The 18,096-nt window shown below is 29.7% G+C and overlaps 3 protein-coding genes across 3 annotated transcripts; 2 read left to right on the forward strand and 1 right to left on the reverse strand.

Annotated features, from left to right (window-relative positions):
- LOC114181015 (DUF1005 family protein (DUF1005)) lies at nucleotides 1-4,247 on the reverse strand. Its single transcript, XM_028067330.2, has 2 exons — nucleotides 3,418-4,247; nucleotides 1-952 (listed from the first exon to the last, which is right to left on the reverse strand). Exons 1-2 carry the CDS (start codon nucleotides 4,017-4,019, stop codon nucleotides 292-294), a joined length of 1,263 nt encoding a protein of 420 aa, XP_027923131.2. The 5' UTR covers nucleotides 4,020-4,247; the 3' UTR covers nucleotides 1-291.
- Nucleotides 4,248-11,654: 7,407 nt separating this feature from the next.
- On the forward strand, nucleotides 11,655-12,663 carry LOC114182674 (profilin-4-like). Its single transcript, XM_028069588.2, has 3 exons — nucleotides 11,655-11,851; nucleotides 11,987-12,124; nucleotides 12,340-12,663. Exons 1-3 carry the CDS (start codon nucleotides 11,723-11,725, stop codon nucleotides 12,472-12,474), a joined length of 402 nt encoding a protein of 133 aa, XP_027925389.2. The 5' UTR covers nucleotides 11,655-11,722; the 3' UTR covers nucleotides 12,475-12,663.
- A 1,970-nt stretch (nucleotides 12,664-14,633) lies between these two features.
- MKK6 (MAP kinase kinase 6) lies at nucleotides 14,634-18,096 on the forward strand. The gene is made up of 8 exons (XM_028067933.2): nucleotides 14,634-14,839; nucleotides 15,203-15,287; nucleotides 15,880-16,014; nucleotides 16,262-16,486; nucleotides 16,585-16,767; nucleotides 16,917-17,140; nucleotides 17,678-17,723; nucleotides 17,812-18,096. Exons 1-8 carry the CDS (start codon nucleotides 14,766-14,768, stop codon nucleotides 17,902-17,904), a joined length of 1,065 nt encoding a protein of 354 aa, XP_027923734.1. The 5' UTR covers nucleotides 14,634-14,765; the 3' UTR covers nucleotides 17,905-18,096.

The raw sequence follows: 18,096 nt of genomic DNA on the forward strand, positions 1-18,096 counted from the left end.
TAAGAAAAAAATAAATAAAAATTTGAATATATAAGCAGACATTTGCCTGCTGTTTGTTTGTCTGTACAGCTCAGTGCAAAAAATGCTGCAAAAATCACCATCTAATTTCCGCAGTTCAGAAAACCCAACCAACCACGAAACAAGAACCTATGATTTCCCAACAACATTAACAAAAACCGAAGCTGCAAACACATGATTAATCGCAAGTCTATCTATGCTCAAACCAAAGTATTGGCTATCACAGCAGCAGAGGGCAACACGTAAATTTAAGGAACACACTTTAATGTTTGACTACGGAAACGAAACATGTTCTTCATGGCAAAGCTCTTTCCTCAGTTTATGCGAAAAGAGCTGGCATGCATCCATGCTGAGATCAATGGCAGCAGAGAGTGCAATGAACAAAGCAGCATCAGCCATGCACGTCACGTGCTGTGCCCCAACTTGAACCAGAGGTTTGCTTACTTTGCCTTCACCCTCCACGGTGGAACCCATCACGAACCCTTTTCCCGGTAACCTTGAACTCAACCCTGAATCCTTCATCACCTTGTAGTCAATGCAGAATTGGCCACCCTTTTTCACATCCATGGTGGCCTCCGCAATGGGTATGCCATTCACGGGTCCATTCTCTGCAACAAGCTCGAACTTGTAGCCCAACCCATCCACGGGACCTCTCTCTCGCCATGCTTCTAACCGACCCCATGGTTTCCAGCTACTCACGGAGGCTCCGTTGGGCCGCAGAATGAGCCATGCACCTGGGTTTGATCTTGACACTCTGTCTGAACCAGGAGAAGGAACAAACGGGGTGATCATGGAGGCTGCAGCAACCGGTGACCCAGAGAGATCATGGATCATCACCATCCAACCCTTTCTCTCCCTCCCATGACGCTCTCTCACACCCTTCAAGGTTCTCCTCCATCTACTCGGATTGTTTCCAAAATCTGAAGGTAGAGGCCTGAATTTCCAACACCAAGAAACAAAAACATGAATATATATCGGAGGTTAAATATGTTTTTAGTCTTTAACTTCCACTGTGAAATTAGAATTCATCCCAATCCGAAACTTATACATTTTAGTTCTCAAACTTAAAAAAATGAATGGATATAGTTCTTTTAATCCAATAATGTTTAATTTTTTTTTACGTGTCATATGCGTTTCATGGCAGCATTTGAGTTGTTTACACCGTTTTACATGTTTTTGCTTCGGTGACAGTTTGAAAACGTGTTTCACATGTCAAAAAAAATTCGCGTAATTGAATTAAAAGGGACTGTATTCATTCATTCGCAAAATTTGGAGACCAGAATGTATTAAAGTTTCAAACCGGACGAATTCCAATTTTACGTTATAGTTTAGATACTAAAAACATTCTTAACCCTATAAGAAATTATACAACTTCAACATATAGGACACAACAAGTAAAAGTAGGATGCATATCTGGATGTACATATAGAATTTCATAAAACATAATAGTTATATAGTTATAATTTTATAATTTCTTTCTAGAAATCATCCATGTAAGGAGGAGAAATCACAGTTTTGTTGGTTCAGAGAAAAGAAATGGTTTTATATTTTTGTATTACACATGTTTATACATCTCAAATCATGTGTAATCTTTCGTAAGTTTCTTAAAGACTTGAATAGTTTATAGACGATATCTTCTGGCATCGATCAGATACGAATACCTAAAGAAAATAAAAGGATATAGGTTGATGACTACTTAAGAAGTATAATTAATTGAGAAACATAATAAATTTAGTATGACAAGAAACAACCTAATAAAAATGTAAAACGTGGTAGGATACTAAATTATGAGATACTGAGACTGCAGGCAGATCAGTGGCACATGGGAGGGAATCCATGGCTGTTAAGTTTCACAGTTTGGAAAATCTCTGCTGTCTGTTTGACCAAACATGGCCCATGGCACATGCAAGAAAAGCTTAATTTAAACTTGTCAAACATTTAGTTTATTCTAGTTTTTTTAAATCTTTTAAGTGATTTTTATCGGAAGTCTTACGTCGATTAGAAATAAAGTCAATTTATAATATATATATATATATATATATATATATATATATATATATATATATATATATATATATGGATGTAATTTTCACCTTACAAGTCAGTTTGTGGAGTTGAGTTAGACTTAAAACCCACTTCTAACATGATATCAGAGTCAGGTTAGAGTCTATCCTAACAAATTTTCTTGTTCATTCTGTTTCATCCGAATCGAAGTAAAAGTGAAGGTGTGGCTTTCCAAAGGGAGAGTGGCATTTTGCATGTGTGTTTGAGGAGAGAGTGAAAGAAAGAAGAAAGGTAACAAGGAAGAGAAGAGAAACATAAGAATGAAAAGTTAGGTACAAACTCCATAGATATGCCTAACCTCACCTTAATTCATTACTATAATTAACCAAACATATTAGCCCCACCACTAATAACTTTGCCAACCCATACCAATAATCCTTGCATAACAAAACTTTCCTATTTACCACACAAATTCACATCTCATAACACAAATTCCTAGTTGGTACTTTTAAATAACTAGAAGGAAACTATTTGTTTCTGGGACTAAAGCTTAAGCAGTCAATTTAGTTGACTTTTTAAAAATTATATTAACAATTTACTAAATGAATCATCATTGTTGATGCTTTTATTTATTTTTCATTATTTATTAGTAGAAAAAACACAAGCACTCGTTGATATTTAATATGGATATAAAAAATAAATCTAAAACTATATATAATGTTAAATAATTGAATTGAACAAAATACATACACTTTTACATCCAATAACAGCTATAATTTCAATTGTTAAATCTAAATTTTAAAGTACTATTAAAAATCATAAAGTTACAACATGGTAACGAAGGTTAGAGTAGATCTAACCGGCCGAAACTTAATTAGGTCTGGCGTTTCACTTTTTACTTAAAAATTGAACTTTATGATAAAAGTTTGTGATCAAGTTCGGTATAATTGAAACTTTTATTGAAGAACAACCTCAAAAATACCAAAAATGTAAATAAGTTTGGTTAATATAAAAAAAAAATGTAGACTAAATTCGAAGAAGAAGAAAAAATTGAAACATTTTTTTTTTATTTCACATGTTTATCCTGTAACCTCTATTCTCTTTGCAAAACTCCACGGAAATTATAAAAATATTTAATTTTAAAAATATGTAAATGAAAAAAGTGAAAAAGATGAAGTGTGTGTGTTAGAGTGGTTGGTTGATTAAACAAATATAGCACAGAACAGCACATTGAAAACTAAAATGCACCATATTATTATTATCTTATTATTAATACTATTATTATCTTATTATTAATACTATTATTATTATTATTATTATTATTATTATTATTATTATTATTATTATTATTATAATTATAGTAAATAGAAGAAGAAAAATCGCTGACACACTTACCTCGATCTTGAGTTACGATCAGGGCTGAACTTACAACTGAATACAGGCTGTCTGATATTATTCTCCTGAATCTGGAAAACCACGGGACTACACTCCGGTTCGCCCCCGAACTGGAACACGAACCGCGGATCCGGTTCAGAGCGGACCACCATGTGGAGCCGAGTCGAGGGCTTCCGGTTCGGTTCAGAGCCGGTTTTGTTCCTGTGCAGGCTGAGCCAGCCGCTGTGGAAGGTGATGGGGCGGTCCCTTGCGGTGGTGAGGTCGAGGGTGAGGGTGAGGCGGCCGAGGAGCTTCGCGGCGGAGACGCTGCAGGCACGGGCTGTGCTGCCGGAGTAGACGGCGAGACGGAGGGAGATGGGGCGGCGGAGCGCTGCAGAGTCGAGGTGGAAGCCGGGGGCGGCGGTGACGGCGTCGGGAGCGGAGGAGGAGGAGGGCGAGAGAGGGAGAAGCGCGGTTTGAGAGGGGAAGTTGGTGGTGCGGATTTTGCAGAAGCATGGGGTGGTGGAAGGGTGGACGCCGGAGATTGGTGGGGCTTTGGTGGCGGAGGGAAGGTTTAGAGCGAGAGAGTCTACCATGAGACGCACGAAGGGGCAAGGATCCATTGTTACCGATGAAACTGAAAGTGAAACAGAACCACCTCTTCAAACGTCAATGGGTTTTCCGAGACATGTATGTAGTAGTTGTTGTTGCTGTGTACGAGGAGAAGACAACAATGATGTTGTGTTATGTTACAATTTCACTGCTTTTTCTCTCTCTCTGTCTCTGTTTCATTAGTGTGTTCTGTGAACTTGTTTGTTTTCTTCGGGGTTTACGCGAACACGATGACGCATGATGATGGCCATTTATAGCTGGAAAATACTCTTTTTTTCACGTCTAAAACTTGCCTCCTAATATTTATTGCAAATAAAAAAAAATTAATATCTTTTTTATTTATTTAATAAATTTTTTGCTGATAACAGATAATTATTTAGATAAAGAAAGAGTATTTAGAAAAGTATGTTATTTATGGCTATTGGTATTTTATTTTTTTCTTCACTCCGTAATTCATTACTTATGCATGTTTACTATTATAATATTATTTTTCATTAATTATCAAGCGTGTTGGTTTTCTCCTTCCCTTTTCATTGTATTTTCTTTCCTCGGGAAAAATAAGTTTTTTAGTCTACGTATTTTATTTCACATTTATTTTTATTTTTTATATTTTTATTAAAATTATATAGTTTTAGTTTTTCTTTTTTTCACGTACGACATTAGTATTGGATTACCTTCAACGATCACAAAAAAGAGATAACAAATGCATTCATATAATATGTGATATTGACTTCTCTTTTTTTTTTTTTCATACCTAAGTTTAATAAATTCACATTATATTAAAATTTAAAGGTTAATTAACCAACTTTAAAATGCAATAATGAAAATGAAATGAGAAAAAAGTACATAGACAAATACTTAATGATGTTCTTAATTTGCATGTTCTCACCTCAAACAACTAGGTGGAGTATGTACGACATTGTCTTCATCCTAAGTATCATGTGAAGAATAGTTTTTTTCTTCTTTCATTTGTCTTTAATACAGCATCGATCATGCTAACATGCATAATTGGTCAGTTACTTTATGGTTTATTTTGACGTTGGTCCATTAAAACATTAAAACTGGGTCAGATAGGTTAAAAATATAATCCGTTTCATCAGTTTCTTTTAATAACCTTGGTATTTTTATTTTTTAATTTTTAATATTACAATAGGAACTAAAATTGGAGGAAAATATAGAAACGTTTTAGAATCATTTCGCTGTTTTTATTTATAGGTCAACCTAATGTTATATTCAACAATGATTAAGTTTTTTAACATGTTCTTATGAATCCTGACCTAACATTTCTAAGATGGAAATTTGCGTTCTTAGAATGTTTAGCATGTCAGTTTATATATTTGGTGTGAGAAAGTGTTGTTCACAAACTATGGAAAATGGAATGTGACAGACGTGATGAGCTCTTTGTGAAACTGTGAAAAAGACAACCTGTTGGCTTGTTGGAAACGAGAGAGGCGACATTGAACTGCGAAAAATACGAAATTTTTGGGTTGTTGGAAACAAGAGAAACGATGTTAAACTCAACATACGACCGACTCTCTAATTATTAGAAATGAGAAAAATAACGTTAAATGGTAGAAAAGACAAACTATTGGGTTGAAATCACGTCATAGAAATTTTTCCTAATCAAATTAATGAATGAGCCAAACTAAAAGAAAAGAAACTTTGCTGCTAATTATGAAATTAGTTTCAACTAATTATTCATAGGGAATGTGGGTCAAAGGTTTTTAATGATATTAGTAATAATATATATTCCATATCAATAATTCGTATTAATACCACAATTAATAAAAATAAGTTCAAAGCAGTTAAGGAAGAAAATTTTCAATGTCAAATTACAACTTTGGGGTCGTTGAAAATTATATTTCACAACTTAATACAGAAGAACGACATAATTTTTTTTTCTTATGGCATATTTATTATCAAAAAAGGAAATAAAATAGCATAGGAGATTTTATTTCACAAATTGTATACCAGTTGCATTTTCATTTATATCAAATTGAAGTCATTTTCAAAAAAATTCAGGCTTAAAATCAAGTATACCACTTTGATTTAAGTGTCAAAAAAGGAGAATTAGTATGCATTTAATATTTTAAAGAATTTAACTTAATTGCAATTTGTTTGAATTGATATAAAACATAAAAATTAATGTATGCATTTATTATCATATTATGGCACAAGAGAAAAATAGATCCTAATATGGTTGGTGGGTCCTAAACAGCTGGATTTTGGCTGTCATCACATTATTGTAAAAGGAATTGGATTTGGACAGACCAAGACACAAATTTTCCTTAGTAGAATCAATTGTTAAGGTAGCAATATTATTATTTCCTTTCTATTATCTTTGACTTGACGGCGCATTTCTATTTTTTACATTATTATTATTTAAAAAATTATATTATAGTGATGATAAATCACAAAGTGCACTTTAACTAGTAGTGTCAACTCTTAGTTTTTTTTTTTTCTATTGGCATGCTTAGATGAAAAAAATATTTTTATAAATTAAACTTGAATTATATTATTTTTTATGAGTTCAATCAAACTCAAATATCTCCTAACTTTTGTCTTATTTCCACTTGTTTTTTTCTAATCGCACCTCCCCCAAATGGGAAGTTAGTTGGTTACTAAATCCAGCTCGTGAAGGGTGGGAATGCTTGATATACTGTGATAATAATATCATTTTGAATCAAAACGAAAGAGATAAAATAATGTACATTTGATTAGGATGTTAAATTTTTTAGGTTAAATATGTTTTTTGTCTTTTAATTTTCAGTGAATTTTAGAATTAGTCTATTTTAAAACTTTTAACTAATTTAATTTTTTTAATCAATTTTTATTAAATTTATTTTACATTTTAAGCCTATTTCATAATAGTATTTAACTTAATATTAAAATAAAAATGTGTGAAAGAGTATAAACAACTCAAATACAATATTGAAATGTGTACAAAACATCAAATTAACCTAACAAAATTTAATTAAAATAACTAAATCCATGTATTTCGAAAGATGAATAACTAAATTGATAAAAATTTCAAAATTGACCATATACATATTTAATCCAGTTTTTTAATAAGTTATGTAAAACGGTATTTTCTGTATGAAATAAATATTGATTATACATCTTTATTTTATTTATACTTATTATATATATTTTTCTTCTAATCACAAGATATAGTTGATATTATTTGAATTTATTTATATATTAACAAATAATCTTTGTTTTTATTAAGAATAATTTGGATATGGTTAATATCTGATTTTTTTAATTGGATATAGAAATAATGATGAATATTCATATATTCGTCTTATTTATGTTTCTATACCCATCACAATACACGTTTTCCTCTTTATTTTCATATTGTTTAAATTAATAAATTATTATGAGGTGATATGAAATTCTTATCACAATTTTTTTAGGATTATGTAATGATGTATTCTTTAGTTTCTATGTGTTATGTTTGTTTCTTTTTACTCTTTTTTAATATTTTTATTTATTTACTTTTTTTACATAAGAATATTCAACTCTCAATTTCAAGTATTCAATGGTATCTCATTTATTACGTGATATTGAAAATTATTTTATTTATTCTCATTGATCTTTAATTTTGTTCCATTTTAAAAAGATTGGTTCACTCAAAAATGTTATTAATTCTTAACAATTCAACTAATTTGATATATAAAATGTTGTTTTAAATATATATGGTATTTTTCATCTAATTATATACATTTATTTTTTTATGTGATTTCATTTAATTATGTATCAAATAATTTCCAAGACATACATGATATTTTTACCTATTTTTTAATATTTGTATTCATTGTTTATTTATTTTCATGTAAAGTGAGTTAATGATTTTTGGTCTATGAGGAATCTCCAACACTTTATCAACTTTGTTTATTTAACATTTAAAACATCAATAAATATTTTTGTTACAATGAAATTTTATTTATGTATAAATGTGTAATATTTTATGTAATTATTTTACTCTTGCTAAATTGTCATTTGATATTCTAATTTAAAATTTACATAATTATAATACATTTTGAAAACAATGATATGTCATTTTGATATTAAAATATTTAATATTTAATAAAATCATACATAATTTAACATGATTTTTATTTTAATTTTATATAAATCGATCAATTAATATTAAAATAATAAACAAATTAATAGTCACATGAGATATATCCGTGTGAAGATGAGGATGTGAAAAAATATATATATACACATAACATATGAGTATAAAAATGCAAATGAAAATTTGTCATTAAAATAATTATGAGATAATGAAATTTGTCTCATCCATTCTATTTGTTATTTCTACCTATAACCGTATATTTTTTTTATCTCTAAATGTATATTAAGTACTTATGCACATTTTTTGTATTAATTAATCATTTTCATAATTAAATTTAAACCTATATATCATTTGCATAATTGACGTAATTAAGGATAGTGTGTAGTAGTGGTGGAGTACCAAAGAACGTTCATTGTATGGTTAATCATATGCAAACCACATCTGGCACATGTTAATGTTACATCAATGTTTCTGCCACCATTGCGACCACAACGTAGGGACAGTTCGTTTGTAGTTTTGTGCCTTTACCAAATTCCAATATACAACTTTAACAAGATAAGACTTAAACACATTATAAATTTTGTGCACAATCATAATTTAAAATTTTTCTTATAATTTAATATATTATATTTTAATTAATTTAAAAATATAAAAAATAAAGACTATTTAAAAAATAGCAAATCAAATTATAAAAAAATTATTAAAATTTAATTATTAAAAAAATATTTTCTAAATTTTTTAACAGTGTTGTGTCAGTATTCTTTAAATGTTCACAGAACTAAATATGTAATTTTAAGTTTGTTTATTTATAAAATAAATTTTAAATCTAAATATTAAAAATGTTAATTTATTTTATTTCTGGTAAATGGAGAACTCAACGTGGTAAAAGCAGGTTGGCAATGAATGAATGAGCATGGTGATGAATGTAGAGTAAAATATTTATTAATATTATTTTATTATAATCTATAATAATATATGAATGATTATTTTTTTCACATTTTAAAATACTATTTTTATTCTTTAAAATATAATTATTTATTAAAAATTGATAATTTCTTTTATAAACTTTTTTATAAAATTATTTATTTATGTCCTTCTTTTTTTTTTATCTATTAACAACTATTTTTTATATATTTTATTTTAATTTTAATAAACATAAACTTATTTTATATATTAAATTAATAACATTATATTATATATTAATATAATATCATATATATATATATATATATATATATTTAAAAAATCATATACACAACTATAATGATGTTTGTGTATTCACCAGTATAGTAATTAATAGAGTCACATTCTCCATAAATTACATCGGTAATATAAGCAGCATTTGAAAACTTCAAGGAAAAGGTCGTGGGATGCATTTTGGTTTTTGGCGAAGGTTCATGTTCCTTTGCATTACAACACTTCTATCTAAACCCCACCAATTCTGTAGCTTTACTTTGCATCTTACAATCTTTAATCAGTTATCAAAGACAAATACATACGGAAAATTACTTTAAATGGACCTGCCTAAACATATACTTTATGTATACTCGATTTTTAAATATATACGATATTATATTAATAAATCACAATATTATAATATTATTAAATTAAAATAAAATATTTTTTTATTTATTAAAAATAAAATAAAATATATTTATTAAATTAATATATACGATGTTTTATCCCGAAGAGTAATTTATCTCATGCACACTCAAACTTTATTGTTTCTTATCATATATATTAAGGGTCTATTTATTTTGAGAGAACAATAATTGTTTTTATCTTCACTTCATGAAAATTATCACCTTATTCTTATTTTTGTTTTAAAAAATATATAGAAAGAAGTAAAACCCATTTTTTAATATTGAAAAATTAAAAAAATAAATTGAAACTGTCGCTGGAATTTTATAATTAAAAGTGAAAATATACTATAAAAATAGAAAAAAAAAATTTCAAAGTAAAATTGATCTTAAGTTTTCGTGTTTGTTTGAAAGGATATTATTCCTTTACGCAACATACAACAACAAAAACTTCCAAATTGAAAAAAAAAAAAATGGGTGAAGATACATATTTTTTGAATATAGAAAAAAGATAAATATTTTTCTGACAAAGCTATAAAATATTGTAAAAAAGTGTAACATACAAGTTTATTTTCTCATTCAATATCGTTTTAATAAATGTTTAAACATTTTTCGTAGATGTATTAATTTATTTTCTCTTTATTTTTTGTCATATTTATATGGGTTAAATATGTTTTTGATTCCTCAAGTTTCAGTGAAATTTAGAATTAGTTCCTCATCAAAATTTTTGACTAATTTAGTCCTTCATATTTCAAAATGCGTGAATTTAGTCCTTTTAACCAAATTTTGTTAAGTTTATCTAACGTTTCGAGCGCATTTCATGATAGTATTTAAGTTAACATTGAAGCAAAAATGTGTCAAACAGTATATATAATTTAAATACTATCATGAAATGCGTTTGAAATGTCAGATAAACTTAACAAAATTTGGTTAAAAGGACTAAATTCACGCATTTTGGAAAATAAAGGACTAAATTGGTCAAAAGTTTTGATGAGGGACTAAACCCAAATTTCGCTCAAACTTGAGGGACCAAAAACATATTTAACCCTATTTATATATAATAATTGTGACCTGCCACTGGATCCAAATTCCTTCCATTGATTAGGTCAAGTTCAACCTTATCTCGTTGGATCAATATTCAAGTTCAGGCTTAATAAAATGATATCAAACATTCTAGATTAGATTGGGCTATTGTTTCTGCACCCCCATAATTACTAAGTGCACTCTTATAATATTAAGAAAAGATTCAAACATTTTTTTATCATTGTATACCATATAACCACCACTATACAGAAAAAGGAAAGAAATTCAAAAAAATACCTTGTTTTACAAAGGTTTTTTCAAAATATATTTTACGTATCTTGTAAAGTTCTTTCTAAAACTCATCTCATGCAAGGATGTTACTGAAAACTCATTTCAAAAAGACATTATATTTATTATGGAAAATTTATTCTGAAATATATTTCATACATTTTGGAAATTATGTTCTAGAATTTGTGTTGTGAAAATATTGTTTAGAAAGAAATATTCTGAAAAGTTTTTGAAATATATAATTCGAAATTACTTTTACAAAGGGTAAAATGCTCATTTTAAAAAACTTGATAGGGTGCATGAAGAAATTACGGGTGCAGAAAGTAAAAGCAATAGAGTTTTATAGTTTAAAATTTGAAAGGCCCGATCCCATTAAGAAACTGTTCAATGGTTTAAAACACTAGTCTAATAGACTAATACAATTATATTTTTAAGAAAATATGACCTATTAAACGTGTAAATCACGAGTAAAAATGACCAAAAAATAAAATAAAATAGTGAATAATTTAAAATTTTGTTTATATGTATTTGGTGAGTTTCCAATGTAATCTATTTGAGGAATGAATAGAATTAAGCCCTAAAATGAAGGGTGAGTTGAATGGTAAGAATTGAATGAAGTGCAAAATGGACGGTCACCGCATGCATGTCATCCTTTTAAAACTACATTCATTCCAAACTCTCACACACAAAAACCAGACACAACACAAAAACAACACAAAGGAACCACTTAAACACACAAATAATGTCGTGGCAAACCTACGTAGATGAACACTTGATGTGTGACATCGATGGCACAGGCCACCATCTCACCGCCGCCGCCATCATCGGCCATGACGGCTCCGTTTGGGCTCAAAGTACTGCATTCCCTCAGGTCTGCATGCAACATCTCTAAAACCTACCTGTATTCAACTTTGTTTCAATGTTTTCTTATTTTTTTTATCGATAAATGTTAATCGTTATTTTCGATCCGGTTTGAATCATGATCCATTTCATGCTACATTTTCAGATTAAGTCTGATGAGATCAATGGCATCATGAAAGATTTTGATGAACCAGGCTATCTTGCTCCTACCGGCCTCCACCTCTCCGGCACCAAATACATGGTTATCCAGGGAGAGCCCGGTGCTGTCATCCGTGGAAAGAAGGTATATTTTTTTATATCGACTAGAGATAAAACCAATTTATAATATATAAAACCAATTTATAATATATAAACAGATGCAAAACTCGTCTGGGTAAATCGTGCTAAATCATATAATAAAAATAAATGCAAATCTCATCTAACATGTCGATTTTGTAGGATTGAGTTAGGTTTAAAATTTATTTCTTAGATATAAGTTAATGTTATTGTGTTGGACAGGGATCTGGAGGAATCACCATTAAGAAAACTGGGCAAGCATTAGTGTTTGGAATGTACGATGAACCTGTTACTCCTGGACAGTGCAACATGGTTGTTGAGAGGTTGGGAGATTACCTTGTCGACCAGGGTCTGTAGAGACCAAAATTTTTCCAAATTTATTATTTTTTTTTTCTTTGGGTATTGTAAGTTGTTATATTTACAATTATGATCTGCATTGTTTCAACCCCATGCATGTTGGGAGTTGTTGCAGACAATAAGCATATCAGAGTTAAGCACTTGTTCCTTCTTTGAATTTTTATATTTCATTATTACTTTCTTTCTTAATGCTGTTTTCTGCTTCTCTTAACTTGTATTCTATGGATTTTCACTAATTCTTGTTCCTATTATTTATACATATTTATGAACAAAGCATATGTTATATATATACTTTACTATTAATAAATGAAATAGTATATTAATAAATATTTATACATATTTATGACCAAAGCATATACTTTACAATAAATAAATGAAATAGTATATTTAATTTGTGAAAATAAAATTAAAATCGTTTGCTTGACTTAATCAAATATGCTCAAATTGTTACCCTAAATTTTAGAAGCTTAACATATAATCGGTTGGAACAATCATATTTTATTTTTTCGACATTAATTTTGAAAACATGGTTAACTTTTATTACAAATAATTTTTTCCGATTTTGAAAATGATTTTTTAACCTGAGTCATTTGATAACCTATTTTTAAGAGTAAATAATTATTTAAAAAAATGAATTTTTATATTTGTAAAGGAAAATAAAAAGATAGTAACAAAATGAATGTAACAATTTTTTTTTATGTCAAAATTTCATTGTTCTTTTTCAACCTAACTTAATAATATTATTTTAGGATAAAGCTTTATATTGTTTTACCAGTGCTATCTGTATTGTTGGGCAAAAGAAATAACATTTCACTTTGGTAATTTACGTGATTCTTTAATACAAATATTTATCCAAATGAAACTTAACTTTAATCGAAAAGCATCATAAAACGTATATATATGAAACTTATGTAAATTTTGTGCATTACATTTCTTCCGCCAAAGGTGTGAATGAACATTGAACCGAAAACAATAAACTCACAGATATCTTAACCTTCGCAAACAACACTTAACAGTGTATTCCTTGGTTTATATTTATCAAATATTGTAGACATAATATTTTATTAAAATCCTCCCATATTTCTTGAGATATTTATCATATTCTGTTATTCTGGGATATTCTAGGACGTCTTTCATAACTTGAACTATCATGTGTTTTCTTCAAAATCTAGAGTTTCATCACAGTTTTATCTTTAAGATGTGTCTTTGAGGATGGAAAGAGAAATAAACATTTAAAATATGATTGACTTCAATTTCTAAACGATGTGAGATTTATTGATGTACCAGAACACACACTACCCATAAAAATACAAACTAGTAAGAACAAAATATTAATATATTTGGAATATTGAGTTCACTAATATTATTAAAGTAATTTTGGACTTAATCATTATGTATTGTATGTATTGAGATCTCAACATATATAATATTTGAAATATATTTGACATAATTTTGGCTCATAACGACTAACATGATTTTATTTTATGTATGATTGAAATAATCTTAGTCAATATCCACATTGAATCATCTTAGATAATCATCAATATTTATCAATATTATTTTGTTTTGTAATGATCGAAATCACATCAATCTGGTTGGAATACAATTAAAAAAGAGATTAAAAATTAAAGTGTATTATTAACATCATTATACAAATTAATATGGTAGTTATCTTTAAGTTTTTGACCTTAATTAACTATTATTTGATAATGTTTTTCTAGTTGTGAGTGTGATAGAAGACATTGAAAATAAATATGGTTTTTTTTTGGGGTTAAAAATATATGTTTGATGAACAAAGACTCTGTATGTAAAAAAATAACATTTTAAAAAGACTAAAACAAGAAATCGTCAGAACAAAAAAAAAATCCACAAAATAAAAATGAGTTTTTATAAAAATTAAAAGTAAAATAAAACTATATTTTTTTTAAAAAAAATTAAGCTTTCTGTTAAATTTGAAATTTGATAACACATGCCCATACTTTTTCCTGCATTTGGGTTTTCTCCATTATTAATATATGATTGAAATTTTGAATGAACAAACACTTTGTTGTCCTTAAACGGTATTCTATCTACAGCATGAAACTTATTCATAAACAATTAATTAAAAACAAATAAAAATATAAAATACTTATTTTATTTTCGCGGCCACTTCATTTGAATTTATTCATACACTTCTGCGCATACTTTCTTTATGCTCTGTGTGTGTAAGAGAGAAGAGAAACTGTGAATCACTCAATCGTGGATCCTAAAGCAGAAGAGAAGAAGAACAACGATATCAGTGAACAGTGAAGATGAAGACGAAGACGCCATTGAAGCAGCTGAAGCTCGCCGTTCCTGCTCAGAAAACCCCCATTACCTCTTTCCTGTACTTTAATTCCCTTTCCTTTTTCCTTTACCAACCCATTTCGTTTTCTTCGCATCTTCATTCAATTTATGAATAAAGTTCCCGTTTTTACTCTCACTCCCTCATTTTGTTGCTTCTCTATGTTCTGGGCATTTTGATAGTGTCTACGATGTGCTAGGGTAGACATGGGTCAGAGGATTCAAAGTTATATTTTCATAAATAGCTTCGTTTTTTGTAATTTTATCGTGATTGAAAACCTGTTCAATTCAGGAACCAAAAAAGTGAAGAAAGTTCACATTTTGATTTCTATCATTTAAAAAAAAATACTTTACTTCTGTTATGTTTTTGAAATTGAACGATTTGGTTTTGTCAAATTGGGATTAGGACTGCTAGTGGAACTTTCCATGATGGAGATCTACTGTTGAATCAGAAAGGGTTGCGTCTTATCTCTGAAGAAAAGGAATCACGGGTAGTTCTATCACTTTACATTCCTAGTGATTTCTAATTTTCAACCATTATGTTCTGCAGAATTTATATTGTGCATTATTACATGCCTCAATCAATGATGGAGTTCAATTTTGATTATGTTCCCTTCTACTTGTTTCCTCTTTGTATGCTCGCCCTGGTGTTGGGGTTGATGACGCTCAACCCCAAGAATCTTATATACAATTCAAAGACCAAAGGGTTATGAATTATGAGTACTTGTTGTTGATCCATGGAGAATCCTATTTGGCCCAGGTGTTTTTGGTGGCATTGCTTTTCGTAATCTTGGTTTTCTTGTTGCTTTGCTTTCCATTGACAAGGACAGTGCACAAGAGTATGCTTCCACTGTTTTTGGTTTATGGGAAATCAAAAAGTTGAAAAATGACTCTAACTCTGGTGCTCAAACTCATCAATGGGAGGAATATACAAATTCTTCTATTTGGGCCCATGCTGCACATTCTAATCTAATACTTTATCACCATTATGCAATTCACAGATTCATTTTTCTGTTTCTGTCTTTTTTTTCTCTCTATTTTGTGCTTCTAATATCTAAGCTTACAATTTACCTCTTTGAACAGCCATCTGACGGTAAGGAACTGGAATTTGACTTCACACTAGATGACCTTGAGACCATCAAAGTAATTGGAAAAGGCAGTGGTGGTGTGGTACAACTTGTTCGCCATAAGTGGGTTGGAAGATTGTTTGCTTTAAAGGTTGTCATGGGCATTTTTTTTAATACCTCTTATGCGTAGATTTGCGTGTATGGTTATTCTTTTCACAGTTTTTTTTGTTTACTCTTTCTTCATCTGATCTCTTGTTTTCTGTTTGACATAGTGATCTTGCACCTGTTATACATTGCCTTTTAAAACAAAGGCTATTGTGATGAAAATAATTTTCAATATTATGAATTGGGTTTTACCTTTCTTATGATTGAGAAATATCTTTGGACTTGTATTGCAGGTTATTCAGATGAATATACAAGAGGATATTCGAAAACAGATTGTTCAGGAACTGAAAATAAATCAAGCGTCACAGTGTCCACATGTTGTAGTTTGCTATCACTCGTTCTATCACAATGGAGTTATATCACTTGTGTTAGAATACATGGATCGTGGTTCTTTAGCAGATGTAATCAAACAAGTTAAAACAATTCTGGAACCATATCTTGCTGTGGTTTGTAAGCAGGTAAGCTAGACCATACTTCCATTTCTTGTTGAAATTGACAGCTTCTAGTCCTTGCAATAGTTGATCCTTTGCTTTAACCATTCACATGCATATTTCAGGTATTGCAAGGTCTTGTTTATCTGCACAATGAAAGACATGTAATACATAGAGACATTAAACCATCCAATCTGTTAGTTAATCACAAAGGGGAGGTGAAGATTACTGATTTTGGTGTTAGTGCTATGCTGGCAAGCTCAATGGGTCAAAGAGATACATTTGTTGGAACTTACAATTACATGTCGGTGTGTAACTTTCCTTATTCAACCATGTTCCATATTACCATAAACTGCTTGGCAGTTGTAATCAAATTTATGAACCTTCTCCTTTTCTCCATACCTTGCATCTACAAAATGCTTAACTTTGGTTTGTTTCTGTTAATTTCCTTGTTTAGCCAGAAAGAATCAGTGGGAGTACTTATGATTATAGCAGTGACATCTGGAGTTTGGGTATGGTAGTGCTTGAATGTGCCATAGGAAGGTTTCCTTATATTCAGTCCGAGGATCAGCAAAACTGGCCTAGTTTTTATGAGCTTCTGGCAGCAATTGTGGACAGCCCTCCACCTTCTGCTCCTCCTGATCAATTCTCCCCGGAGTTCTGTTCATTCGTGTCATCCTGGTGATTGTTTCATTCTGTTCACTTCCTTTGTTTTAAGAGTTAAATATGTTTTTAGTCTCTGAATTTTGATGAAATACATTTTAGTTTGATACATTTTAATCTTCAAACTTTAAAAATAAATGGATACAATCCTTTTAATCCAATTACGTTAATCAAATGCATTTACCGATCGACATTGAAGCAAAATGTATCAAATGGTGTAAATAACTCTGATGCTGGTATAAAATGTGTTTGACATGTAAAAAGTATTTAACGTAATTGGGTTAAAAGGATTATATCTATTCATTTATAAAGTTTGGGAACAAAAATATATCAAAGTTTCGTACAAAGACATTCTAATTTTGCGTCAAAGTTCAGGGACTAAAAACACCATTGTAAGAACATCAAAAACAGAAGTTTAACACGCCAAATTAACATACCACATTTATTATCTTTGCATGTTCGTGTGCCTTTAGTTAGTATTTGTAGGTTACTCTTCTGCAGTAGATACAGTTTGACTTGTTTTGTTTCTTAGTTAATTCCTTGTTTTAATCACAGCATCCAAAAGGATCCTCGGGATAGATCAACATCCTTGGAGCTTCTGGTTAGTAACGTAATGCTGTTTTATTGTTTATCTTAGATTTTGTTACAATTCCTAATTGCTGATTCATCTAATTTCATGGCACTTCCAGAGTCACCCTTTCATAAAAAAGTTCGAAGACAAAGATCTTGATCTTGGAATTTTGGTTGGTAGCCTGGAACCTCCTGTAAATTTTCCCAGATAACTCTTATATTGTAGAGTGTAAAATTTGTGCTAGACAGCCATAACTCTTGGTTACAGCAAGGAAATTCTCATCAGTTATGCTATATTAGATACGAGTATACTGGTACTGGTATCATGACAGTTTTCTTAAAGCTGATATGTATAATAGTTGCTTCTTATTTGTTGTATTCAAAGGCTTGATCATTTTGTTTGA

The sequence above is a fragment of the Vigna unguiculata genome, chromosome 4 (assembly GCF_037176805.1).
Source record: "Vigna unguiculata cultivar grain cowpea cultivar isolate G323 ecotype 2 chromosome 4, ASM3717680v1, whole genome shotgun sequence".
In the NCBI taxonomy this organism is placed as follows: Eukaryota; Viridiplantae; Streptophyta; class Magnoliopsida; order Fabales; family Fabaceae; genus Vigna; species Vigna unguiculata.